Here is a 27,981-nt window from a genome sequence, read left to right as displayed (position 1 = left end):
GCACCCAGCACACATCACCATATGACAGACTACAAAGAAGCACCAAAGCAAAAGGAAACTTGAGATGAAACAGAGTGAGGTCATTGGTTCCTGGCATATCCTGAAGATGTTTGTCAACAGTTTAATTTATCCAAATGGCTACTGTATTAAAGAAATAAAAGAAAAACTTTGTTTTGAAAAAATCATGATCTGCGGGGGAGAACTTTTGGAAAGAAACATTAACTCTTTCCACACCCTACTTCTGAAGAATCCTGAGAGGAGGGCAGGGTGTTATCAGTGGTGTTATCTGAGAGGTTTTTGGATTTACACTCTTCCTCCACTATCTGTAGTACTTGTAGGTCGTAAACACATGACTGAGATACGGCAGAGTTTGTGAGCAAAACTGTCCTGGACCTTTGCTGCCTCTCCTGCACTCCTTAAGCAATCCATCGGTATGTGCAAGCTGGCAGACCTGAGATAGGAATCCAGCTGATAAAGGGAATGCAAATCACAGATACCATGAGATGGCCCCTGGCCTCCTGTGCCACAGCCAGGGCCTCACTGGGGCAGGAAAATGCCCCTCAGACTCCACGTGGCTGGGAGTTGCTGGGCTCGGGTCTCACTGCAGCATAGGGACACCCTTCCTGCAGGGGCCATTTGTGGACTCCCCAGCACGGAGCCCATCGCCAACTGGCCTGGGAGTGGGAGCACCAGGAGCTGCTGGAGTCCAGGTGACAGCACCAAAAGTCATGCAGAGGTCAGCCTGTCCCTGGTAACCAACAGTGTCGGGATCCCCCCTTGTCCCACAGAGCGGTTGCTGTTGAGGTGACCATCCATAGGAAAGAGCAGCCGGAGCAGTCACTCCCTGCTTAGAGTGCCAGGCACAGGAAGCTGTGTCTGGGTCGAGTCTGGCACATGCTGCTCGCCCCAGCGGGACTGTGACAGCTCCTGGTGCGAGGGCTCCCCTCGGCCCCTCGGCGGGTGCAGGGCATCCCATCCCGTCTGTGCTGCAGGGCCACGCAGCCGCTGCAAGCCCAGGCTTGAACCCCGCCATGGTGAGTGCCCTGGCCTCAGCCAGCACAGCCAAGGAGCGGAACAGGTTGAGCAACTTCAGGCTGTGGGAGGAATAATCCTCCTTGGTTGATTCAGAGAGCTGAGGCAGCCAAACCGGGTGAGGATGACACCGCAGAGCGCCCCGCGGCCCCGCCAGGTACCCCCGGAGAGTGGCTGTGCCTGAAGGACTTTTTATAGAACTGCTGTCAAAACGGGCAGGCAGCGAGCTAAATTGGGACTATCTGAGAACCGAGGCGGCGTGTAGGTGTGCGAGGGATGTGCGCAGCGAGCGGCGGCGAGCAGCCAGAGCCGAGCATAAACAGGTCCGGTCTGATGTTTATCGGGGACTCTCATCTCCTGAGCTGGTGAATTTTTTACCGCCGTGTCAGTTCTGATGCGCAGAGCAGGAGCTCTGCAGCCAGCCCTGCACACGGCGTCAGGGGAGCGTGCCCGGCCTGCTGCAGCTCCCCATCCCTGCTCCGGGACCTTCTGCCCGGGGAGCACGACCTGGGGCTCCTGCCCTCGGCACCACCCCGGACCCGTCCCCTCGCACCAACTGAGTCACAAGTGACTCACTTCAAACTGGGATGCGAGCGCAGCGTGTGAGTTTGCAGATTGGCTGGTGAGGCACAGCTCTGCGATGTAGGTGGCTGCGTTACACACTCCAGCAGTGGAGCTCTGCTCCTCGCTCCCTCCTCCCTCGCCCTCCGAGCAGGATAGCTGCTGGAGCCCAGGATCTGGTTCTTGCAGGCACAGGGAGGCATCTCAGCCGGCTCCAGTGGATGTGGGGTGTGGATGGCTCCAGCTCCGCTCCTGACGGAGCTCTGCACTGAAGATGGACGACTTGGTTCTCCTTGACCTGTTGGAGTGTCCTGTGTGCTTTGAAAAGCTCGACGCCACGGCAAAGGTGCTGCCGTGCCAGCACACCTTCTGCAAGCCCTGTCTGCAAAGGATCCTGAAATCCCAGAAGGAGCTCCGGTGCCCTGAGTGCAGGACCCTCGTCCTGTGCAGCATCGACCAGCTCCCATCCAACCTGCTCCTCATTCGCCTCCTGGATGGAGTCAGGTGTGGACAAAACGTCACCAGGTTTGGCTCAATCCAGAGGTCAGGGGTCCTGTCTTCCCCGCCTCCATCAGGAGAATCCCCAGGGGGCTGCAGCTGCATCAGCACCGGCTGGCGACCAATCCCAGGATCCACATGGAAGGGGTAAGGAAGGTCAATGTTCTTTACTCTGTCTGTGAGCATAGAAAGGTTCCTGCTGTGTGCCCAGAGCCAGGAACCTTCCTTGTTAGCAGCACTGCAGAGGCTTGAAGTGAGAGCGAGTGTTTTGTTTGCAAGTCTGGCTGCTGTTTCCGTGTGATATTTGACTGTTTCAAGTTCAGGAATCAATTCAATTCAAGCAGGAATTGAATTGACTACCAGGCTGAGACAAAGCCAGTGCGCCTTTATCCTTACAAAAACTTCCTAGCAGCTGTTTTTCCACGGAGTTTTCAGGTGCTTCCTGGCTTTTGAGGGCATTTCAGGTGCTTTGACTTTCGGGCAATACACTGTTTTTGACTGATAGCAATTAAGTCCGTAATTGCAGAGCTGTAACTGTTGGTGGTGGAGAAAGTACTTCCCGTCACTGCACCTCAGTTTCCCCCGCATTGGAAGGGAAGGAGCCTGCCCAGTGATGCTGCTGTTCCTGCCAAAGTACTTGGAGGTTCACTAGCTAAAAATGCTAAACTTGACGCACTCACTGACTGTACCTAGGGATGAGTTACTAGGCTAATTTTAAAATTCAAACTTCTTTCTGTCATTTTCTTTAACAGTACAAAAGCTTTTCTTGAATAATGAGGACATGATATCAGACCTGTTAAAGGAGCTTAGCTCACATGGAATTTGGGGTAGAGACTTGTGGTTTTTCACCTTTCCTGCATTATATTCCTGGGCTTCCATTTTTCCCACCTGAACTATTCTTCTGTACAATGTGTCTACAAACCTTTTCATGACAAAATCTCAGCTGAAAGGGCTGTTGTGTCCCAGAGCACTGGTCAGGACCACAGAGCTGTAAATGTCCAGGCAGGCACAGGACAGGTGTCCTCCTCTGCACCGTGGTGTCCTTGGTGTTCTGGAGCCGTGCACATGTGCGGGTGTTGCTGGGGGAGGCTCTGTGTCCTGTGGCCACGAGCTGGAACGCCTATCCCAGGAAATCTCTGTGGCGCCGATGGATCGCACCCCAAAACCCGTCATCCCTCCAGAGCTCCTCTCTCAGGTGTTCCCACTGGACCGTGTGGCAGTGCAGCTCTGAGCTGTGGGCTCCAGGTCCCTTTCCCAGGAGTGCTGCCTGGCCACAGCACAGCCAGGGGTAGGGGGGTAGGGGTGGGAGGGCAACATGGTCCAGCCCAGAGCGTTCTGCTGCAGCAACAGGAGGTGCCTGGGGGCCAGGTGGGAGGGCGGAGTGCTCCTTGGGCTGCCCACAGATCAGCAGGAGCCCCCCACGTGGGGACCCTGCTCCATCCGCAGGGACACTGCTCTGACTGTGGGGACCCTGCTCCATCCGCAGGGGCACTGCTCTGACCGTGGGGGCCCTGCTCCATCTGCAGGGGCACTGCTCTGACTGTGGGGACCCTGCTCCATCCCCAGGGCTGCTGCAGCAGCAACACCCTTGCTGGGATCCACCAGCTCTCCAGGGAAGTTGCAGGAGCTGCTGGTGCCGTTCGTGCAAGGTACGAACCATCCAACAGCGACAGGTTTCAGTCACTGCTATCCCAGGCTGACATTCCAGCTGTCAAGGAGGTTGTAGTTTTTCCAACTGGACTCCCCTGGATAAAAAGCACAAAATCGCTTGTCTAGCTTTCTTTTCTCTCACTTGTTTCATGGGTTTTTTACTGGTTCTCAGGACAGGTAGGAACTTGCTGCTGATATATAATATCAACATCCATCAATCTGCAGCTCCCAAAAGTTTTCAAGATGAGTTTTAGGACCAGACTCCTGGGAATCAGCAGAGACAGCAAACGATGGGGTAGCAGTGGCTGCAGCCAGCTCCCTGGCACTGGGACAGCCCTCTGAGCTCCTGTGCCTCTCTGGGAAGGGACATAAAACACATTACACTGAAATGCTCTTAGACTTAATTAGTTACTTAATTATAAAACACTTTGTAATCCTCAGCTGCAAGGTGAAGAATGCAATGTATTAGTCACGTTTTGGTTTTGGTGGTTTTAAATACCTGCATTCGGGACCAGCCGTTACTTGGGTGCTCCAGTGGGATGTTAGTGGATTTGGAGCCTCCCCTGTGCTGGCACCTGGTCACAGCAGGGACACGTTTGCCTGTGAAGTGCAAAGACCAGACACTGATGAGGGTGACTTGCCATCACGCTACACCATGGAGTGCTTGAGTTCCAGGGTATTCACCTGAAGGAATCGGAATCTGGGTAAGCAGAGGCCTCCAGATGGTGTGAACCTCAGAGTAGATGCTTTTTGTCAGGAATCTGCAGTGAGACTGCACAGTGAGAGCAGCTACTGTGCAGTCCTGCTCACCCTACCACAGTGCTCCCCCAGGTACTTGGAATTGCAGTGTCTGTGTTCTACTGCAGTGGAAGGTTGTGTGCTCCCCAAAAACAGACTGCCCTCGTCTGCAAGGGCTGTTAGTTACCCTTAATGCTGTCCAACACCTTGTGCTACAAAGCAAACACAATTGACATGCCCCACGTTGTACTGCAGCCAGAGCTGCCATCCAACATGGGATATGGGCTGGGGTTTGTTTTTATCAAGGCTGTTCTATAAATAAACTTCCTTTACTCCCTGGAGCTGAGAAAATCACAAGTTTGATCAAAGTTTCTCTCTCAGCAGAGATGTTTCCTTGCCAGCTCTTTGCTCTTCATCCCCATAAGCATCCATGAAGGCAAAAAGTAATATAAATCCCTTGTTACCCAGCAAGCCAAGAGCTCCTCTCATTCTGAGCAGGAAGAGTGAGCAGGCCCCCACGGGGCTGCTGGATTAGCACAAACACAGCACTCTGTTTTTAGCCAGGAATTTCCCAGAGCCAGTTGTTAAAAACCAGGGAATTTTCTAATTACAGCCCATCACAAGCTATTTATTTGCTGGCATTTAAATCCCTTTTGAATCCACTTCCTAGGAGCTACCGTGGGGTGGGCACGTGCTGGGTTTGGGCACGTGGGCCCGGCCGTGTGTATCCACAGCCCGGCTGTGCTGGGTCCTGCACTGCCTTCTTGGAGCAGCCACTCGGGCAGTGCTACCCTGGTCCCTTGGCACCGACCCCCTAGCACTGCCCAAGCCCCCAGCCTGAGCCCCTGGCACTGCCCCAAGCCCCCAGCACCTCCCCACAGCTGCTCCCGGCACCTCGGGCCAGGCCTTCAGATCTTTAACATCAATGCAGAGAGGAGAAGGTTTCGGATTTTCAGGATCTCCACATAATAAACTGTCTGGAATTTAAGAATAAAAGGATCTGCTGGGAGGTGTATGCGTAAATAAGCCACGCTGAAGCCTTTGAACTCTTAGGAACCGCCCCTGGCATGTGCCAGGTGTGGTTAAGGCTTGTGCTGAGGCTCCTCCTCAGCCGCTGCAGCCCCACCGGGAGCTGAGCGCGGCTCTGCCGCCGGCCAGCGAGCAGACCGTGTGTGCTGAGGTGTGCAGGAACCATCTCTGATGGGGTGGATGACCCAACTGCGCCCTGCACACGGCAAAACTCCATCCAGGCCACTAAACAGCTACTTGGGCGCTGAACTTTTGTCATGCAACAAACATGGGACAGTGAGCTAGAGGAGAAAAATTCCAAGTATGACAGCTTGCCTTGGGAAAACACGGACCACGCAGATTTAACTGTGACTTGGGCTATTCTATCTTTGCATGAACTGAGTGCTTAACACCCCCCTCCAGCATTTTATGGGAGATAGACAGATAACACCTCTATTGGGATAAAAATACTCTGCACTCCAACGTCCCACCTTCACACGGACGTCTATAGATAGCACCTGCATCTTGGTATTTTCTTCTCCTCCAGAATCATCTCCAACTCCTTTCTGGATTTGACAGACAGCACTTGGATTGCTGGAGCTTCTTGAAGTCATCTTCAAAGCAACCTCCATATTTGCACCCACCGGAGGCAAACGCATTTCCTGGCCCACTCACTCAGCCAACCCCCACCTCCTCACCCTCCCAAAACCCCCAGCAGTTCCCATGCAGTCACGGAAATGACCTTAAAACGTGTCACATCCCCTTGAGCTGGACAACCACTGCAGGGACCTCACAAACCCGGGGATGCTGTCCAGGCCCAGCTCTGTCTGGGGGGGTGGTGCTGGCTCCTTTCATGCCAGAGACAGGGAGCATCCTCTTGCCCCACAGCTGCTGGGGGTGGCAGGCCTGCACCATGGGGCCGCTCAGCTGGACACGGAGACACTTCATTTGGCTACAGAATTCTGTGTGGCCTTATGGCCTTTCTGGAGAAAGGGCTTGTCCCAACTCTCCTCCACCATCACATTTGTCTCTTTCTAACAGAACAAGGAGCTGCTCCTGCAGTTCTGGTGGCACCTGGTGCAGGAAACTGGTGTGTGTCTTTTGTCCCTTTGCATGTAGTTTTAGCACTTTTATCTACTGCAAAGAGAGTGGGGTCACCTCAATATAGACTGGTGGACAACACCACCCCCAAAAGCTGTGTGTGCAACAGTCCAGGCGTAGGGCACTCCTGGGTGGTACCAGAGGCGGTGGAAAGCCAAAGGACCTCCATGGCCAACAGCAGGAGCCAGTTTCCCTGGTTTTACAAAATTAGGTACCAAGCTGCAAACACATAAAAGTGTTTTAATTTGTTTCCAAGGCAATGAGTCAGGCTCAGATGGCGAGTCAGGAATAGCACAGCAGGGCTCCTCCACGAGCTCACCTGCACAGTGCCGTGGTCAGCCAGGAGCCTCAAAGTCTGAGTCCTGCTCTTCCCACAGCTTCCCTGCTGGTCACCGGCTATTGTCCCAGGGTCCATGGAGTCAGTCACTGGCCTGAGTTTGTCATGTTCCCTCTGGAGGGAAGGGAGAAGAGGAGGCAGATTCCCATGCAGCTCTGCAGTGTGCTAGGCTGGATGTAGCAGGTGTCCTGAGACAGGTGAAGGCCCTCCCTGCTGGCAGCACTGCCTTAGCTTGCAGAGTGCCTGGGCCCGGTGCCCATGGGCAGAGGTGGCTGTGCTGCCCAGGGCTGGCAGTGCTGGCTGAGGAGCCACATCAGCACTCCCTTTCCCAGCACAGGGAGGGCACTGAACTGGCAGGGAGAGGGCTCAGGAGCAGCAGGAGGAGGAGGGAGAGGGATGCAGGTTTCCTCCCTGCACAGTAAACAGCCACTTCTGAGAACAGCAGTGCTGAGGCAGAGCATCAAGACTGGGCACGCTGAGGGCTGACACAGTTTGTTTTCCGTGCGGCTTAAACCCATGACACACAACTGAACCACTGCCCGGGACTGCTGACGGCAGCAGAGACACATCTGATACGGCAGCAGCCAGGGAAGAGGCGTGAAAGGGTTTCATGCAGACACTGCAGCTTGAACATGCTGAGCCCCAGTCCCCAGCATCCCCTTGCCGTGCCCTGCTGGTGTCCCCTCCTTCCTCTCACAGACCCATCCCTGCTCCCCCTGCAGCTCCGTTAGCATCCACAAGCAAAGCCCTGCTCAAGTCCAGCTCTTGCCCTGCATGCACCTGGGCACTTCTCCTGCCCACCTGAATCTCTCCAGTGTTTCACACAGGCAAAGCAAAGCCTGATCAGCTCTGGCCTCCTGGGCAGTATGGGGATGTCACTGACACGTGGCCAGGCACTCCCAGTGCAGCTGTACACCGGCAGTTGTACCTCAGCATCCCTCAGCCGCTCCGTGAGAGAAGCTGCTCTGGGTTTTCTTTAATCGTTTTCCTCATTCTTCATGTCACCTTTGCATTACAAAGCCAGAACTACAATGGCCACTTTCAGAAGTGACATGAACCTTGATGTGGTGGCATCACAGGGCTGTGAGTTAGCAAGGGGTAAGTGCTCCCAGTCCCTCTACCGTTGCCCCTGCAGCTGGAGCAGCACAAAACCACCTAAATCCATACAATTCACATCTTCAGCATCCTCCCATGATGACCAGTCAGCTCAGGGGCAGGTGGTCACCACTGTTAGCCATGGCCAGCGCTGGCCTCGTGTTCCAGCAGGCTCAGGAGGGAATTAGGAAGATCTGGTGAGCTCCAGGGCTGACCTAAGCAGGAGGGACTGGCTTTGTTCTCTCTGGTGCACACAGCCTGCATGTGCTTGGAAGATGGGAACAATCCTCCTCAGGGGAGAAATAATGGAGAAACCACCCAACTGCCTGAATCCTCAGAATATAATTATATGAAGAGATTGAAATGACAAGTTCACTTTTGAAGGTTTTGTTCTCTGTGACAAGGCTGAAGTTATCTCCTCTGCCGAAATGCAGAAAAACAGAATTGTAATGGCAATTAATTTACATTCAAATAGCTCTTTTCATCCACCTGGATCCTGCAGAGCCCTGAACTGTGCTAGCTGAGCACACAGAACAGGCAATGGGACTCATTCATCCCATGGAGATGCAGGCAGTCAGAGGCAGGATGCTGGAGGTGGCTCTCGGGAATCAGAATGGACAGAGATGTTATTGATCATCTCTATGAAGAGCCAGCATGTCCGTTTCCTTTGGCAGCAGCATGTGGATAATTCCTGTCTCTCGTGTGTAAGTCACAGCTCATCAGGAGTGTGGCCTGGGTTGTGCCCTCAGATCTGTCCTGGAGTCATTGCCTGCCCCTGGGTGAAACATTTGGTGTTGTTGGGTCTCCTGCCGGAGGCCCTCGGGAAGAACAAGGGAACAAGTATGGCCTCCTTCTTCTCCAACAGATTGGGATCAGTCCCTGGGGATTTACTGCAGAGACATTCCTCTGGAGGGGGAGGAGAGAGAGGGCCTGGGGCAGCGGGCTGCCTTCAAGTGCCTTCAAGGGACAGGATGGAGCAGAACAAGGAGCCACTCCAAGGCATTCCCTGCACAGGATTAGGAAAATCAGAGCTGGAGAAATACCAAGGTGCAGGTCCAAGCCTATCTGAGGCCATTCCCAATCCGTCTGCCAACAGCATTCCCAGACCCATGGGTCTGCCCCCACTGCTGGAGTCAGTAGGGCGCCCACTGGGGTTTGGGGGGCTGGGTCCAACTGCATCAGCCACAGCAGTAAATCAGAAGGAAGCACTCCTGGACATCCATAGCAATGAGCTGTTCCAAGGATTCACATGCCCCTCATCCTACATGTCCATCCGCACAGCTGGGGAGGCTGGTGAAGTCGGAGCATCTGGGACACAGGAGGATCCCATCCAACGTCTCCAGCTGTATCTCACAGAGCCGTGCTTGGAAGTGGGTGCAGGAGTGAGTGGATGCCAGTGCAGGGACATTCATGGCCTCAGCCTCACGATCCCCTGGGTTATCCAGGTTGTGGCTCAGTCTCCTCCGGCAGAGCTGGTGTCACAGCAGGGCCATGCTGTTCCTTGGTTTTAAAGGGAGTTGCCTGGGACAAGGTTTACAGGTGTTCCCAGCTTCCATCAGCAGCCTATCCTCTTCTCTGAGCTCCTGGCTTTGCTCCTGGTGACTCGCTCTCCAGCCAGCCTCACACACTGCTTCTCCTCCTTTTTGTCGATTCCCATGCTCTGAGTACAGGGTCTTACAAGAATCCCCTCCTGCCAGTGCAAGCAGTTATAACCAGCTCTTTTCAGATCATTACAGAGTGCATTTCTCCACTAGGAAAAGATGCCCTGAATTGCTTCCTCACACACATGTACATATTTTTAATCTGCTGCTCTGTTTTGTGCGGAGGGAGAGTCAGGCATTGGATGGCTGCCCTGGCACAGCCTGCTGCCAAATGCCAAAAATAGCGAAAAAAAAAAATCTTTTCTCCCTTATTGGCCTCAAATCCACTGAGAATGGGGGAAGAGCATTGAGGTGCATCTGCCATGACCATCCCTGCTGGTGGAGTGGCCAAGGAGAGAAAAGCATCTCACCCAGAGACAGTGCTGCTGTTGTGGTTCTGCTGGAGGGGGGGGTTCTGGTTCCACACCTGATGTTCCCTGCTGCGCTCTCTTCCTGGGACTTGGCCTGAAGTACCTCCTGTGCCTGGCAGGGACAGGGTCCTGTCTCACTCAGGTGTGATGGAGGAGAAAACAGAGGGGAAAAAACAGAAAAAATGAGGCAGAGTTGAAAAAAGTTACAACCACCCACGAAATGGGTTTCTCATCTCTAGTTTCTCCCTCTCTGCTATTGGACAGCAAAACTCTACCCAAATTATCAGAAACCTTTAGCTGAGTTTTTCACAGAGCTGCTCCCAGTGTTTTCCCACAGGGATGTTCAGACAGATGCCAAGCTCACATTAGGGACCAACCAGTGTGTGCAATATTTGGCTGAACATTTTGCTGCCACTACCACCCTGCTAAATAAATCATTTGAATTAACATTTGCTGCCTGGGATTAACAAAAAGCAACTGGACATGCTAACAGGAGAAAACTCCACAAAACTCCCTCCTTTGGCCCCTGCACCAAGGATCATGTCCTGGTCCAGGAAAGCCTCTCCTTCTGCCCTCAGCCCGGAGCGAGCCACCTCCAGGCACTCCTTGTCTTTATCGCCAGGTTAATTAGCACCCCAGTTTCTGCTTTGCAATTAACCTACTTTAAACAAGGCAAAACAGATGCCTTGGAGAGGATCTGGGACACCCAGGAGTGGACAGAAACCTGCCCAAGCTGAGACAGGGATCGGATCAGATGAGATCTGCGGCTGCAGGAGAGCGATGGGCCGTGGGGGTTCTGCTGCCCAACCCCAGCCCCAGCGCTGTGGCTGCCACAGGGTGGGTCTGGTGTTCTTTTTTGTCTTTCCTGCTTCCTATGAACATATTAAAAACCAGTGACCCAGGTGCACATCTTTCTGAAATCTTCAGCTTGCAGCTTTATTTTGTGATGGGCCTGTACAGTAAAAACCACATTAGTTTCTCCCTGTGGGTAGATAAAGGCTTGGTTTATATCCTAAATAAAGTTGGGAAATCAGTGGGATATTTTTGGTTCAGTATTTGAACAGCCAAACAAAATGCTAAAAAAAAAAAAAAAGGCAAAAATAACAGACTTTAGAAAAATCTGACTTGAGACTGGGAGATGTGAAAGGGCACGAAAGTGGGAGGAAAGGATGAAAGAGGAGGCGAAGAAATGAAGGTTGTGAGTGTGGTTAGAGGAAGAAAGAGCCCATCCATCCAAGTGGTGTCAGCCAGCCACAGGCCACAAACACACCTGTTTTTTTGGTTATGTATCCCAGTCTGCCCTCCTGTCTCATCCTTTTCTTGCTGAAGAAAGAATATTCCAGACTCTGAGCACCGCATTGTTTGCTCCCTGCTCCCACTTAGCATCAGGCATGCATTTCATTTCAGAGTTTCTCTTATTTTTAATATATTTCCATAACTCGTTCTTGCTGCCTTTAATGTTTTGCTGTATCCTGCCATTCCCTCGCATCCCGGTTGCTGGTGCTGCTCCTTCCCAAGCCCTGTTCTCACACTTTGCAAGAGCCCTGTTTGCTTTCTGGTCGCTCCTGAGGCAAACCCAAGGTCTGTGCTCCTCATCCTTGTGTAACACCAGCAAGTCTGTCCCTGAGTGGCTCTGAAGGAGAACTGCCCACCTGTGTCTTCCATCACCATAGTCTGTTTTTCTCACAGGAAAGCACATACATCCAGGTGTGTGTTTGCAGGGAGCTTCCATGACATGGACACAGTCCCTGTTTCCCAAAGGAGCTCAGATCTGATGGAGAACAAAGCTGGCATGAGCTGCACTTTCCCCATTTTCTTTTCTCAGTGTCCCTGAGCCGAGCACATGTGTTTACTATGAGCACAAATTAACAGGCAGGATGAGTTAATTAGAACTAAACATTAAGCTAATTGCTTCCCCTTTCAAAGGCTTTGAAGTAAAAGCAGTACATGAAATTTTTCTCTTCTTGGTTCTTTTTTCCTACCAAGCATCAGTGTTTGGGAATGCTGGAAGATGTCCTCTTCCCAAAACCTAAACGATCTCCATGGGAAATTCAACCTTTTCCACGCTTCAAGAAACTAATGTTGAATTTCTCTCTTCCACCTTCCTGACCTCTCAAAAGTGGCTGAGGGAGCTCTACGGGAGTCCTGCCTGAGCTTTGGGCACTGACATGGGTGGATTTGGGAAAATCCACAGTAAAAGGCAGGAAAAGCCGGAAAGTGTCGCTGATACAGAAGTGCCATCTCCCGTGAGATTGGTGGGATGGGGTGACTGTGGCTTGGAGAAACTGCAGGGCAGAGCCCTACTCAGCAGACCACAGCACTTGGCAGCCTCTAAAGAAAGGAGAAGGACAATCCAGACCTGTAGAGACCAGCACAGAAGCAGCTGAAAAGCCTCTTGTCCCTGTCCAGGCACCAGCACCTCTGGTTAAAGCTTATCAAGGCTCTAGAGCTGGGGACAATCCTGGCTTCCCCTTTTCTCAGCACAGAGCTCCCACATCTGTGCCACCAGCTTGGAGGCCAGAAATGGAGCTCAGTATTTGGGTTATCCCTTAAAATTGAGGACTGCACTGTGCCAGGGACCCATCGCTGCAGGGTGGATGGGAGCTCCACCAGAGTGTTCTGGTACAGACAGGGCTCAGCACAGTGGCTGTTTTAAAGGAACTTTGTAATTTTATTTTGGTGAGAGTCAAAATGGTAAAGTTCTCTCATCTTCTGGTTTTGGTGTATCTCCTCTTTCTCATATTACACTGCAGCAACGATAACATTAAGCCACCCCTTCCTGTAACCCTGGTAAAGGCTGAAATAAACCCACAGTTACACATGTTAAAGGGTGAGAGAAGTATGTGAGAGCACAACCTGCACTCACCTTGCTCTGCTGTGTTCTCCTGGCAGGTGACAGCCACCAGGTCAGTTGGATGATGGCTGCGACCTCCAGCCCTTCTAAAATAGAAATACTTGGGTTATTAAAATAGAAATACTTGGGTTATTAAAATAGACATTGTATAGGAGGAGACCTTATAGCAGGCAGTAAGATCCCATGGGAAGACTAGTTTAAGGCCTTAACTGTTTCTTAATATTCTTAAACAAGTCCAGCCTGCTTTTCATCTTGATATAAACTTAGCATAAGTATTTGGGAGCTTGTCTTCATTAGTAAAACCCATCAGGAAAGGATGTGGGTAGTTAATCCCAATAAACGCATGCTTAAGCCTTAGACCTCTAAATTTTTTTTTCCCAGTAATTACAAATGCTTTTGGGGAATTCTATCTGTGTCAGACGAACTGCAGGGGCTGTTTCTCTCCCCCCCAGGTGCCACGAGCCAGGGCCCTGTACACCTACCGTGGGCACAACCCCGGGGAGCTGCGGTTCAACAAGGGAGACATCATCGTGCTGCTCCGGCAGCTGGACGAGAACTGGTACCTGGGGGAGGTCAACGGGATCAGCGGCGTTTTCCCAGCCAGCTCCGTGCAAGTCATCAAGCACCTGCCCCTGCCCCAGCCCCTCGGCAGGGCCCTCTACAGCCTCGACCTGCGGGGCCGGGACAAGGCGGAAAACAAGGACAGCCTGACCTTCCATAAGGTACCACCCGCGGCACCGGGACACGGCTTCCCTGGAGCACACAGTGCTCTGCCGCTCCCCAGATCCTTGGGAGCTCCTGCGGGTGCCAGGAAGGTTCCCAAGCCCCCTCAGACACTGCTGCCAGCAGTTCAACATGCCCCAGTGCCCCGCAGGCGCACAGAGGGATGAGGGGCATCCAGAGAGGGATGCAGGTGCCCCCCAGCTCAGCCAGGGCCAGCTCAGCGCATCACAGGCAGCATTCCCAGTGCTCCCAGTGCTGCAGCTCTGGAGACCTTCCAGCCACCCGCTCCCTGACAGCATTTTGTTAGTGCTGGTCTAGACATTAATTGTGTTGTGCAGCTTAGCTTGAGATGCGGGGTGTAAATGGCACCGGCACCAATTCCTAGAAATAAAATTAATACTTGTAATGCCCATAATTACAGCAAGCTCTGCTTTGTGGCTGTTCTATAGGAGGACATGAGCAAAACACCTTATTTGAAGCTCTAATAGATTTTGTAAAATGTTTCTCATTTAATGAAATAGTTTTTGCTTCAGTAATGACTTATTTAAGTCTGGCGTTAACAGACACAAGTTAGTCAGGGACACATAGAGCCACCAAGGAATTAGAAATTAATCCTGGAGAAGGCAGAGGTAGGGCTGCTGTGGGAGACATGAGGCTTCTCCTGGCTCTGACACACAGTTTGTGCCCCATTTTTTCACATCTGCTGGTACTTGGAGAGGCAGAAGAATGTTTCCAGTTCAGGCTAGAGCTTTATTACGCACAGAAATGACAGGATGGCCATGGCACACATGTACATATGCACACACTGTGGGCTTTAAACCTTAGTTTGGAGAGGGAAAACGTGAAAACTGATGTAAAATGACAAAGCCTGGGAGCCACCTGCACCTCTCCTGCCTCAGTCTCCCTGTCCATCCCTGGCGTCAGGCATGTTGCCTCCCACGAGTGAGGGAGAATCTCCAAGTTTTGCAATTCGTTAGTGTCAGCAGTAAATCATGATTAATTCCTCTGGCACCCATCGTGGTGAAAAACACTGTCACCACATGCCCTTTGCTATTAACACCCTGATCAGCAGTTTCCAAGAAATACTGTGTGAATGCTGCCCATATGCAAACTTGGGGCCTGCCTCTCCCTCGTTAACCCCAATGCTTAACAAGCCAGGATTTTTTTCAATGGAAGCAGCATCAAGCCATGAATGTTCAGGCTGAGGGAGATGGAATTGGGTGGATCTAATGCTGCTGGGAAAGTCACCACCAGTGAGGGCCTCTCCGAGCCCGTGCCCTGCCTTCAGCTGCAGGGCTTAGGTGTCCTCCTGCAAGATGCACCCACGTGTGCCAACACAGGCTGGAAAAAGGAGATGTATCCAAATGTCCTCTCTAATTCAGAGTTAGTGTTATTAAGCACTGTGAGAGAGCCAGTCAGCTCTCCCTGCACCTCTACCAGCCAAAGCCTTGGACAAGGAACATATCAGGAGGAGCACTCAGCCTCAATAAACCCTTGCCTCAGCAACAAGTTTTTCAAACCAATTTAATTTTGCTCTCAGCTTTGCATCAGGAATTTTACACCCAGGATTTGTCACTGGCAACAGATGAGGAAAATGACTGAGCCCCAAGGTTTTAAAGATCGCCTGTAACGTCACCTGAACCCTGCCTGCAGCTCTGCTGCCACACTGGAAAGGCGAAACGCAGCAGTTGGGGGCTATGCCAGGTGTAACTTCTGAAACCACATCACATCTCCCTTTGTCTCCCGCAGCCCAACACCACTGCCCGGCAGCTCCTGCAGACCTCCAAAACCCACTGGTCCCCTCAGTTTAAAAGCGCATCCCTGCGAACGGCGTCTCCCAAGGCGAAGGGCGCGGATTCGCCGGCGTTCCCCAAGGTGCCCGACTCCAGGAGGAAGAGCCTGCGGCAGTTCTCCATCACCACAGCCCTCAACACCCTCAACAGGATGGTCCACGCGCCCGCCGAGCGCCCAGCCCTGGAGATCAGCTCCCCTGTGCTCATCAGCTCCAGCAACCCCACCGTGGCCACCCAGAGCAGCGAGAAAGCAGAGTTCACCTACAGCACCCCTGTCCAGGTAAGGCAGTGGCAACACCAGTCTGCATCCTAAACCTGGGACTATCCTGATTTGGGGACTGAGATATAAACGTAGATCAACCTTTGGGACTATGTCCGCTCTTTATTTTAGGAGGCAGACGAGTCTCATTCCTTCTTCCCGCTCTGACTGAAGATCTGAATCCAGAATCTTCACAGATCATCTGAAATGGGATAAAAAGGGCTTTCTTTAGATTTATGTGCCATCTTTCATGTTCAAAGTTGTTCCAACATTTTATAAAGCCATCACTCAGCCCTGGCAGTTCACATCTGGGCAGTAACACCCAGCAGGCATTCTGTACTGAGCACCAGCCTGCAAAGAGCTGGGATGTGAGATACTGGGTTGTGGAGGGGAAATGAAGCCTCACAGAGTTCCATAACTCAATTGAAACCGTATCACGTCTCACACCCCCAATGGGATCTTACCCAAAATGTTTGAACTACTGCCAACAGCAGAAGCAAGAACACATTTTGGTTTGGCCTTAGAAGGGTTGGGATTTCCTTGTTTCCAAGCAGCAGTGTTGCTCCCAGAGGTCTGTGGGGGAAAAGGGAATCTATGCTGTTCCTGAGGCTGCACAGGATGCAGCTTTCCCTTTCCATCTCTGGGTTTAGGCTGCAGTGACTGAGCTGCAAAGCTGAGATTCCTTTGCAAGCCCAGGTGGGCACTATGAGGGTACCTGAGAGGCCGAGGGGACCGGGGGGGGCTGCACCCGGGCACAGGCAGCGACAGCGCACGGCTGGAGGAGCGAAGCAGGAGAGGCTGCGCTGGGGGCTCTCGGACTCCCCCCAGCACCACCTGCCTGGCACTCCCACCACCACCGAGCACTCGGACTCATTTCAGCCCATAAAAGGGAATATCCGGCACTGCCCCAGCCCTCCTCCGCCAGCTCTTCCTTCCCCTTGGCGGTGCCAAGCCATGCTCAGACGGAGCCAGAACCAGTTTGCAGGGCTGTGGCCGCCGTGTCTGTGCATGTGCCTGTTGCGCAAGCGGCTGTGGGGTGAGGGCAGCGGGGCGCTGCCGCCCGCTCCACCGCGGGAATCTCTTCCCAGTCACAACCGAGCTTATTCCCTGGACCTGGCCGTCCTTGGGTCAGGGAACGTCTGTCTGAGAGCTGCTGCTCCTCCCCCTTTGCCGCTCGGTGAAGGGAGCTGATAAACCCCACGGCTGCCCTCCGGTACCTCTGGCTTTTCTGTGTGCTAAATGATGTGGAACTTGCAGGACCCAACATCCTGGAGAGCACTGAGACCTCCCACGGCCCCCTGATGGGATGGGGAAGGCCTCCCTCCCCACGAGGCAGCGCACGGGCACTCTCGGCAGGGACTTGCCTGTGTCAGGAGCGCTGGTAAATCACACTGGTGACACACTTGAACGGGAGATGGAGTAAGAGAGGGATTTCAGGAGAGGCAGGGAATTAAACCCTTTGTACTTACAAGGGCTCGCAAGGTACTTACAGGAGATCAGCAACAGCGAATGCTGAAACCAGTTATACGTGGCTGGAAAATATTTCATTGAGTCTTTTTTCCTCTCCGTTGCAAAAAGGCAGCTTTGAGGAGGCTAAAGGACAGCTGCTCCTAGGCAGAGGGGAACACAGAGATGAGAAACATGGGGCTTTCCAGCCAAAAGGAGACACTTCAACATAGTTCCTTCAGGAAAAACAGTAAAAGGCTGTCATTTTTCTCCAATGCAGGAAAAACAAACTCTGAATCCCAAAATTTCAAACATCTTGATTATGATAATTATTAAAGTAGAATTATAGTTTCCAATCCACTTTATGAACACCTGGTATGACCCTGCCTGGACTAGAAAATGAGGCATGCAGAGATGGTTTGAAGCTGACCTGCCACTCCAGGTCCGAGACAGAAGCTGGAATTGATGGGGTGTTTTAATTAACTTAATTTACTGGAGAGCACCGGAGCTGGTGAGTCACTTTTCTTTTTCCCTAGGTCCATGCCAAGCCAGTGCTCCAGCACCGCGTTACAGACTTGACCACTAGAAATTAGATTCGAAATGAACACGAGATTAAAGCCCCAGTTTGCATCATTAAAGAGCCTGTGGTCATTGCTGGAGAGCACGACTGGCGGCTGCATCCCAGCACAGCGACGTCCCGCTGCCTGGGACGCTGCTGTCACTGCCCTGCCTTGCTGGGAGCTCTGCTCCCCCCACAGCAGCCACGCTCCTGCCACCACACAGCACAGCCCAGCCGTGGCCCAGCACAGACAGGCCACCACCATGGCTGTTGCCTTCCAGCACTGGATTCCCAATGGGAATCAGCTGTTGCTGGCAGCAGTTCACCCCAGGGCACATTTTGTGCTGCAGAAGGGACAGCTCAGCAGGAGAGCATCCCAAGGATGCCAGGCTACCCACTGCCATCCTCCCTCCACACTGCAGCCTCTCCTGTGTGGAGAGGCTGGAGCAGCACCAAGTGCTCTCTCATCACCCCCACCCCGAGGGCTGCTGTGCTGCCAGCACCACTGGCAACCAGAAGAGCAAAGGCAGAAGCCAAAGGGACGAGTTGGAGTGGGCCTGGTTAGCACAGACACAGGGATTCAGTAGCTGGGACCTTCCTGGGCTTCCCTGCAGAGCCCAGTGAGCACAAGGAGCACAAAACCAATCTCAGAAGAAGAATGGAAACACAGGCAGGTTCTGGTTTGGGGGTACTGTCTGGACCGTCAGCAGGATTCTGCAGGTAGAGGACACCCAACAGCTCACACCTCACCTCAGAGACCCTCTCAGCATGGGAGTGTCACCCAAGCTTCAAGGCAAGGGGCGACAGGTCATGGGAACAGCCCAGCACACTGCCCATGGCCTCACCGGCACGACAGGGACCCTTGGCAGGTGACAGCAGCTCTGGCACAGCACGTGTGAGGTACAATTACCTCAGCAGCAAAAATGGGGCTGCAGTTCCTCCCTGGAACACCAGAGATACCTACGAGAGCCCAGAGGGGACATTGTGGTGGCTGGTGCTGCTCTGCAGGTGCAGAAGGACAGTGGGGAAAGGCTCACCCCAGCCACACACAACCCTGAGCGAGGGGTCTCTGCCCACATGGCCAACAGCTGCTCCCTGCCCATCATGCACACAGGCCTGTGGGGCTCCTGGGACACCACAGACCTGGTAAATGTCTTTAATCATAGTCATTAAAGATCACTGGGGCAAGGACTGTGTTACTTTAGGGTTCAATACTTCCAGCTGGAGCTAAATAAACAAGTGAAACAGCTGTGATCACAGCAGTCCTCACCTGGCAGACACGAAGGTCTCCTCCTGGTTCAAAGCCTGGGCTTGAAATGCCATTTTCCCAAACACCTTTTAGTTCCTGAAGCAGCACTGGAGACCTTGAACGGATCAAAGGCACTCATGTTGCTCAGAGCCAAGTGAAGAGGGATGAGAGAACACCACATACAAGGAGAGGCGAGGGAGGGTCTCCCCACTCAAGTGGATCTCCCATCTGTGGAATTAGCAGCAGATACAGGTTTAGGGCTTACATGTGACTCTTGGAAGTCACAGTGTTGGGTTAAGGTTATCCTGTTCCGTCACTGTTTCCAGAGCCTTCCCACACACAGCTTTTCTGCCCCAACAGGCTCTGTTCTTAAAGGACAGGATGAGCACCATCAGTCCAACCGAGCTGTGCCCTGGCAAGTGTCTTCATGTGGAAGGACCATGAGTCAAGCAGCTGAGGGAGCTGGGGGGGCTCACCCTGGGGAAAAGGAGTCCTTATTACTCTCTACAACTGCCTGAAAGGAGGCTGTAGCCAGGTGGGGATTGGACTCTTTCCCAGGCAAATAGCACAGGACAAGAGGAAATGGCCTCAAGCTGTCCCCAGGAGGGTTCAGGTTGGACATTAGGAGGAATTTTTTCACTGAAAGGGTTGTGAGGCATTGGAATGGGCTGCCCAGGGAGGTGGTGGAGTCACCATCCCTGGAAGTGTTCAAGAAATGACTGGACATGTCATTCAGTGCTCTGGTGTCATTGACAAGGTGGGGATCACTCAGAGGTTGGACTCGATGATCTTGGAGGTCTTTTCTAACCCCAGTGATTCTGGGATTCTTAGTCTTCCTCTCACTTTTTTTAGTTCAAATGCTGCAAACTTCTATTTCTTGAAACGTCTTTGATGGTTTCTTTGAAGGTTGGGTGACCACATTAATACCTTCCTTTTCTTTGCTTTTTTTTCTCCCCTAGGTCAGCACCTCTTACTACCCCGCGCCAGGACCGCTGGGGCCCTCAGCAGCCATTGTCACCCTTCCCCACCTGCAGCACCACGTGCCGGCTTACCTGTACGTAAGGAGGCTGAAATACTTCTGGGGGAAGGGGGGGGTGTAGTTTCCTGTAGTTTCCAGCTTGCTTCTGCCAGCCAGGAGGTGCAGGCAAACCGGAGCGCAGCTCAGATCCAAATGCAGATCCATGTAGGAACCTACCTGGCTGGTCTTAGCAGGGGGTGGCAGAGACCTGTTGTCACAGCTGAGTTGTTCTTTTCCCAGCAGGTGAACCATCCCTGCCTCTTACTGCTTCACTGCAGTATTTATGGATAAACAGTTCTGCCTGTTTGTCAACAATACACTTAAATTTTTTTAAGGGTGAAGAAACTAATCACTCCTCAAGTACCTCTGTTTATTTTTTTTAAAACCTCCACGGCCACTGGTGTTTTGAACGATCCAATTTTTGAAAACTTTCCCAGAGTAGTTAAAATTTGTGGATAACACGCTGTGATGATTTGTTTTCCTCGAGACAAGATTTACCACCCTGGCGCTGTAGTAATGCACCTAAAATAACAACAGCATCACAACACGCTGTTTACCCAGCACTCAGCACCCCCAGTGCCAAGCCAGGCTGTGGGAACACTGGTGCCCACGAGCAGCACCCACACACACCATCATAGGTCAGCCAAGATTCCTGCACACACCTAATGCCAAGGACAGGAAAACTCCTAAGACATTTAAAATAATTTGCAGAATGAGGAAAGTATTAGAGGGTCCCACCAGCTGCCTGGTTTGCACAGCTGCTTTTTCAGCCCTGCAGTGTCAGACCAGCACCTGCAGGCCCTCCCTTTGAGGTGACTCCTGTACAGCAATGCACCTCTGCAGAATGAGAACACCCTGATGCACCTGGGCTGTGCCAGTCCCCAGGGGAGCAGCCCCTCACACAGACTGGCCCTGCAGGTTCTGGGATAGCCCCTGACTGTCCAGACAACTAGTCTGTTGTTTCTATTTTGTAAATAGCACCCAGTAATTGCTATGTCGGGTCTGTAACTCATTGATACTTGGGAGCAGATCACATTCCCTTTAAAGAAAAAACACAACAGTGCAATTAAGCGTGTTACACTGGAGACAAAGTTCTTCAAAGAACAAATAGGAGAAACCTTTGAAATATACACCATTTTCTTTTGCTGCTGTTCCACATGGGTCAGTCAGACCCCAGAGCTCCAGGATGCTCCAGCCACCCTGCACGGTGGCAGTTCTGCCTCCCCTCACATCCTCTTTCCCCAGGTGCGTGGCTCTCCACTCCTATGTGCCTCATGGACCAGACGAGCTGGAGCTGCAGAAGGGAGAAGGGGTCCGTGTCTTTGGGAAGGATCACGACGGCTGGTTAAGAGGCATGTCCCTCGTCACGGGCAGAGTCGGAGTCTTCCCCAGCAACTATGTTGCTCCCCTGTTCAGGTCTGTTTTTTCTTACACGAAACAAAAACACTTGAAGAGGGAAGGGGGGGTCCTTCGCCAGGCAGGATGGCACCCAGCAGCTCTCACCCTTTTTTTCCTTTTCCAGCAGGAAATCCAGTCTCTCTGACTCAAAGATGCCTTCCCTGTACACTTCATGGACACTGTCGACCTCCTCGCTCTCCTCCCAAGGGAGCATCTCCGAAAACGGCCCGAGGCAAAGCAGAGCCCTGAAGCCGGTGCTGCTGCCCATCCCTATCCCCTCGCCGGGGAGGAGCACGGTGGGACCGGCACCTCTGCGGCGCGGCCGCGGCAGTGCCAGGAAGAGTAAGTGCTTGGGGTGGGCTCTGTGAGGGAGAGTGGACACATTTCCCCCAAACCACACCAGCTGCTGCGGTTCATGGTTCCACACCCCTGCTCGGCCCCGCTCTGGCTGCTTTGGGAATTCCAGGGTGTTTGACTCACCGTGGAAAAACTCCTTGCGAAGGTTTATGCAGAGCTCAGTGGTTACGTTCTTTCCAAGGAGGCTGCAAGGTTTATCGTCAGCCCATACACACTGTTCTGAAATACATTTCCAGGGGTATTTGGGGAACCAAGTCGTGCATTCCCAGCACCGGCAGCAGAGCTGGAGGCAGGCTGTGCCCTGGCAAGGGCCACTGTCTGTGGGTTTAGGCTCGAAATTGGTCGAATTGCTGCCTGCCAGTCCTGGCACCTGAGGGGTGGGCACGTGGCAGTTCCTGGGAGCTACGGCCCCACAGCATCCCGTGAACGTGGCTGTTCGTGCAGGGCTGTGATCACTGCTCACTCTGCCCCTTTGCGCTCTCTCTGCCATTTGGATTCCTGCTGACTTTCCTTTTCCATCGGTCCTTGCTCCCCAGACGGATCCCTGCAGAGGCCGGGGCAGGCGGGGACCCCTGTGCAGATCACGGGCTCCCTCAGGCGTCCTTCCGCGGCTGCGGGGCGACTTCAGCAGTTCCAGATTTACCCACACATCAGCTCCCCGTCACACAGCGTCCCTCCCGGAGCCGGCACAGACGAGGCAACAAGGTTAAACTTCTCCCACGAGGCTTCACCGGCGCTTGTGATCAGGGGAGGGGAGAGTCGGACCCCCTCCGTGTGCAGCTCAGTGATCCTGGATGCCAAAGACCCTCCAATGAAGAGTGAGGCAGCTCCAAAGCCGCCTGCCTCAGCCCCGCCGTCCATCCTGGTGAAACCAGAAACCAGCCGCAACAGCGCCGAGAAGGTACGGCCAGTGCTTCCCAGTGCTCCAGAGGGTCCCCCATCCCCTTGGAACCAGAGGTGTCAGCCAACACTGACCAGGGCCAAACTCCCTGAGGGCTTTGCTCCATCCTCACCAGGTTTTGTTCCAATAGAAATCACTGGGATTGGCACCTGCATTCAGAAAGCAGATATTTGTGTTGCTGACACTGCTATGCAGATAAAGCCCTACAGAAAGGCAGGGTCTTTGTCTCTGTCACTAAGTTCAGTCACAAGCAAATATTGAGATCTTTCTGAGGTCTTAAATCGAGAAAAGAATCCCATCGAGGTCTCCCAGAGTTTGGGAGGGAATGAGCAAATGTCACAGACCTGGTGTCAGGTCTTGTCAGGCAGAGCTTTGCAGAGCTGCCCCATCTCCCTCATGTCAGTTGGGCTGACCTATTTGAAATGGGAATTTCTTTCCCCTCTGGCAGCCAGAGAGAAATTTCATAAAAGTGAAATCATTCTGCAAATTGACCCAGTGAAGCTTCCTCTTCCCATGACACCCAGAGAGGTGCCCAAGTCACTCCACAAGCCCAGCCAGCCTCAGAGCTCTCAGGCAGCGCAGCATCAGCTGAGAGAACCCGCGGGTCTCTGAGGGCAGGACAGGCTGCCCACCCTCGCGATGCTGTGCTGCCTCCTGCTCCTTCCCTCCCAGTAACTCAGCCGACTCTCCTCGGTTTCCCGTCCCTGGGGCTCCCTTCCACCTGCCATCGGCTACACATTACCTTGGGCTTCTCCGCAGGCATCCATACCCCAGGAAGGATCCAGCCACCCCCTCGGCACATCCCCCGCGGTTCTGCAGGGCTGGGCACAGCAGGGAGGGTGGGAGGAGGGGATGATGTTCCCACCTGACCCCGGTCCCCTTCTCGCTGCAGCAAGTGAAGACGGTGCGGTTCCAGAACCACAGCCCTCCGCCGCCCAAGCGGCACAGCCTGCAGCCCTCGCCGCGCCTGCAGCGCTCCAGGACGGAGCCCGAGGTGCTGCTGCCCGAAGCCGGCCTGGGCCCCGAGCTGCTGGTGCTCTACTCGCCCCGGCTCGGCTCCAGCCCCCTGCACCCGCGCCGGGCACTGCACCCCAAGGCTCTGTCGCTGGACCTCTCGGGGCAGCTGACCTTCCCGGTCAAGAAGAGCTACAGCAGCATCTCTGCAAACTGACCGGGTAACCCCCGCCTGCCTCCTCCCCACCTGCTCCTCTCCCTCCTGCGCGGGACCCCGGACCCCGCACAGCCTCCCCTGCTCCCCATCTGCGAGAGGGGACGGTGCTCCCGTGTCCCCGCACCAGCGGCACCCTCGGGACCTGAGGCTTGCAGAGCTGTGGGAGCCCCGAGGGAGCCCCCCTGCCCCAGGGATGCTCGAGCACCGGGAGATGGGACTCGAGGACTGACGTTCCCCGGTGTCGCTGCCTCTACGGCACCGCAGGATCGGCGGGAGGGGAGGGAAGCCTGCGGGTATCAGAAAGAGTTACACTTGTTTTGATCTTCTCAGGGCTGCAGGAAGCCCACAGAGATCTAACAGCGGGTCGGTACCTGCCTGTCTCAGGATAAAGAAACCATAAATCAGAGTCGATCAGCTCCTGGCTGACGATTTACGCTGCCTTTGGGGGGGTCCACTCAGATTTTTTTGTTAGGGTAGTTGCTTGCTTGCTTTTCTCTTTGGTTTTAGCCCAGGAATTTTAGCACAGAACAGTCTAAAAGGTGATTTGGAGAGGAAAGAGCCAGTGGGAAGGGCAGTGCCATCACTGCAGTCACCCAAGTTCTGCAGTCAGGGCACTGAATCTTGCTTCTCCTCATTGCTTGGTTTCCTCTGATCACCTGTCAGCTACCTCCTGCCCATGAGCCCCTCCATCCCCTTCCCACTGCCCACTCACTCGGATGTGGCTGTTGTAAATATCTTAAGTGGGATTCATGGGTTTCAGTCTACATTCAGATGCATGAAACATCGTCTGTGTAACAGAAAGCAGAATTCAGCATTCCCCGTGCCCCAGACAACCCTCTGCCATGGCAGCACCAGCTCCAGTTTCCCCATTCCAAGCATCCTCCTGTGAATCCCAGGAAAGCCAGCAGAATCAGAGAGTGGTGCTGGCTCACAGCTGTGCCTGCTCTCCAGCAAACCTCTGCACAACAGATGTTGGGTTTCATACTTTGTTTTCATTGCTGGTTTACCCACCAGCAGTTCCCACCCCAGCTGCGGGCACCGGCCGCCACCTCTCCTGGCAGTGGGAGCTGTGCTCCCTCCAAAACTGCCATGAAATCCCATCCTCAGTTACCTGCATAGAGACCCAGGATAGGAACTCCACTGGTCAATGGAAACTCTCCAAAGCCCTGGCCTGGGCCTCAGGGAAGGACAATTTCTCCTGGAACTAAGCAAACAGATAAAAATCATTCACTAGGCCACAAGCCCTGGTCCTTCACTCTTCCAGACTTAGCTCCTGCAGAAACACCCTGACAAGCTGAAAGCACGGTGTGTGCCCAGGTGTAAAAGGTGGCACCAGCCACAAACAGAGAAGGTGAGCACAACTCAGCAATGCCACCTCAGAGACAGCTCAATGCCTCAGGGGAGACAAGCTGGTCCCCTGCTGAGGACTACTCTCATCCCTTTAAAGCTGAACCAGAAAGCAGCTGGCTCTTATCACCGAGACACATCCATGTATCCCAGGCATACTTAGAAATAAACAGAATTCCACTCGGTATTGGCGCTTTGGTAAAAGAGCAGGCAGCTATTTTGGGATGGATGCCTGTGTTTCACACACAGGATATTTCAGAGCTGTGATGCTATGGTGATAAATGCCCTAAATATATTCAAAATATGTAGGGAGAGAGAACTGAAAACAGGGCGTACTTTAAGCTAAAGGCCCTAATAAGACTCCTGTCCCCACAGACAGCCCTGCCCACAGGTTTCATGCCACGGCCCACTGAGCAGAACTGCCTAGTCCTCCTCACCTCCTCCCCAGCAGCACCAGGAGGGAGCTTCTGGACTGTGTCACTTGGAATGTGAACATTCCAAGAAAGAGGGATGAGAACTCAGACCTCTTTCTTCCAAAAGCCCAGGCTAAAGCAGAGCCTGCTGAGCTAATCCAGAGCTAACCCATCACGATCCCCAAGTGAGGCAGTGCCCAAAAACTGGTTCTTATCCATGTGGAGAAACCCAATCACGCTGGTGAAGGCATCAGCTATCAGGGAGCAATTCCCCAAGTGCTCTGGACCAAAACCATCTGTTCTGGAAGAATCACCCCATCCCCCTTAACTCTGCAACCAGAATCACCACACTGTGCTCCTGGCACATCAGCAAACTTCACATTCTTGGTGTGAGCTCTGGGCTGCAGTCTGAAGTACACTGCATCTTCCCTGAGGATCTGTTCCAAACCATGGGCCTTCAGGCTGCTGTCATCCAATATTTATTTTTTTTAATACTGTAGCAATGGAAAGGGAGGCATCACATGCTGGCAGGAGGGTGGCAGCTTCTCATGAAGGTGGGCGAGCTCTTCAAGGGTTTCTGTTCTTTTTATATATATTTAACTTCCCTCCTGCCTTCCCACCCTCCAGACTCTCTTCAGCCTGTTTCCCCAGTGAAGAGAGGTCAGACATCAGCATTGGGACCCTGTTTTGTCCTTCCCATATTGGCCAGGAGGGCCCTCTTTCCCCCCTGGATGTCGTTCCTCTGCGCTCCCAGTGGTACAGAGGGACCAGTCCCATCCCCAGCCCTGCTGACCCTCCAGGCCTGCAGCCTCCTGTGCTGCCACAGCACCAAGGAAGCAGCACCAGAAAGGCAAAATGTATTTCTGTAATGAAAATACACCATCCTCTGCCAACCCAGACAGGCTGAGCCAGGCTCCAAACACCCTGAGCACCGTGTCCATCAGCACAGCTCAGAAATGGAGCTCTGGGAAAAGCATAGAGCAGTACACAGGGACAGAGGGACCATTAATGAACCTCTCCAACTTCTTCAATTGGGCTTATTTTCTATCTGCTCGTTCCTTACGATTGGTTAATGAATTAGAGTCTGAGTCAGATCATTCATCAGCTGCTCTAATTGCCTGCCCAGCCTGGCAGAACCCTGGGAGTGCTTTAGCACACAACCTGCCCCTAAACCTGGGCTGCAGTCCTGCTTCCTGATAAATCATGAGCAGAGGCAGCAGAGATAAGAAAACATAGCATTCACTAATTCTCTCCACATCGTCTGTGTGGAGGGGGGCACATCTTGTCTCAGACACAGGAGGATGGAGAGGAGCCCCCTTTCCAGTCCATCCTGGGGCTGGAGCGTTGGGCCCAGAGTGGGCTCACTGCCCACCTGCCACAAGAAAGGTGCCACAAGGATGATGTGCAGTCTCAGGAGGGAATTCTGCAAGGAATTCTGCAGAATTGGACTGGCTGCAGCATCGCTGCACACTGCTCTCCTGCTCACTCCCTGCCCAGCAGTTATCGCAGTTCATGTGTGCAGTGATGTGTTTGAAGTGCAATCACAGCTCGAGACTTCAGCTTTTCAGGTTTTTTGTCATAAGCCTCAGTACCTGCCCCGTTTAAAAAGTAACACTCCCAAATATTCATGAAATCAGTGTTTAGAACCCCAAACCATCCATGAAGTGATGGGGACTTACCAGTGACGTCCGTGGGAGCTCCACAGGCTGATCCCTTCATACCTGTTCCCAGTGGGAAGTGGTGATGGATCAGAGACTGCACTGTCAGGCTGGTGAGGACTGTATGGGTAACTAAAGGGGGAAAAGATCTGTTTACACCAAAGTTCCAGCCAAAATAGGTTTTAAAGGCAGAAGGGGTCAACAAAAGGAGCTTCCCTGATCCCCTGTGTGACCAAGCAGGGAATTTATTTGTCTTCTTTCTCCACCAAGCCCAGGGAATGCTCCAATGAAATGTTACAACTGGGTCACTTATCAGTGAGAAAACAGAAATGACTATTTTTACATATATATCTTAGAAATAGTAGGATATATAACCTTTGCTTAGTTGGTGATGGGTAGAAGGAATAAATACATTTAGTTTATTGTTCAGAGACGCTTGTACAAATTCAGGGATGCTGAATACTTTTTCCATGAAGTGAAGTTAATTTTTTAAAAAGATTTTTTTCAACTTAAGGTACTATTTGGGAGAAAAGTCAATAAACAAGAAGATATTAGTTTCCTGTTTTGTATTAATCCTCAAGCTATTTATTTTGTATTTCTGTAACGAGAAGCAAAGGTTTCAAGGTATTTTAAGCTTTCAGAAGTTTATTCATCTAAGTTTATAGCACTAATGTTTAGCTCTGTAGCCTGTAGGTAATTAAATTAATTGGGGCCAACTGGGTTCCGGCCCCTCATGCACTGGAAACGGCGGCAGCTGCAGGGAGTGGCAGCGTGAGGGCACTGCCAGCACAGCTGGACCACTTG

General features: G+C 52.8%; 1 protein-coding gene across 1 annotated transcript; it reads left to right on the top strand.

Moving 5' to 3' along the window:
* The first annotated feature begins 1,402 nt into the window (after positions 1–1,402).
* Positions 1,403–27,981, top strand: SH3RF2 (SH3 domain containing ring finger 2). Its single transcript, XM_050312203.1, is given in 9 exon segments — positions 1,403–2,150; positions 2,153–2,238; positions 13,338–13,607; positions 15,358–15,681; positions 19,874–19,968; positions 21,178–21,348; positions 21,455–21,672; positions 22,224–22,588; positions 23,481–27,981. Coding segments are annotated over 9 exon segments (2,091 nt in total). The 5' UTR covers positions 1,403–1,867; the 3' UTR covers positions 23,760–27,981.

The sequence above is a fragment of the Myiozetetes cayanensis genome, unplaced genomic scaffold (assembly GCF_022539395.1).
Source record: "Myiozetetes cayanensis isolate MyiCay16 unplaced genomic scaffold, myiCay2020 scf17, whole genome shotgun sequence".
Classification (NCBI taxonomy): domain Eukaryota; kingdom Metazoa; phylum Chordata; class Aves; order Passeriformes; family Tyrannidae; genus Myiozetetes; species Myiozetetes cayanensis.
Note: the sequence above shows the minus strand (reverse complement) of the source record. Positions and strands in the feature narration are given on the sequence as shown.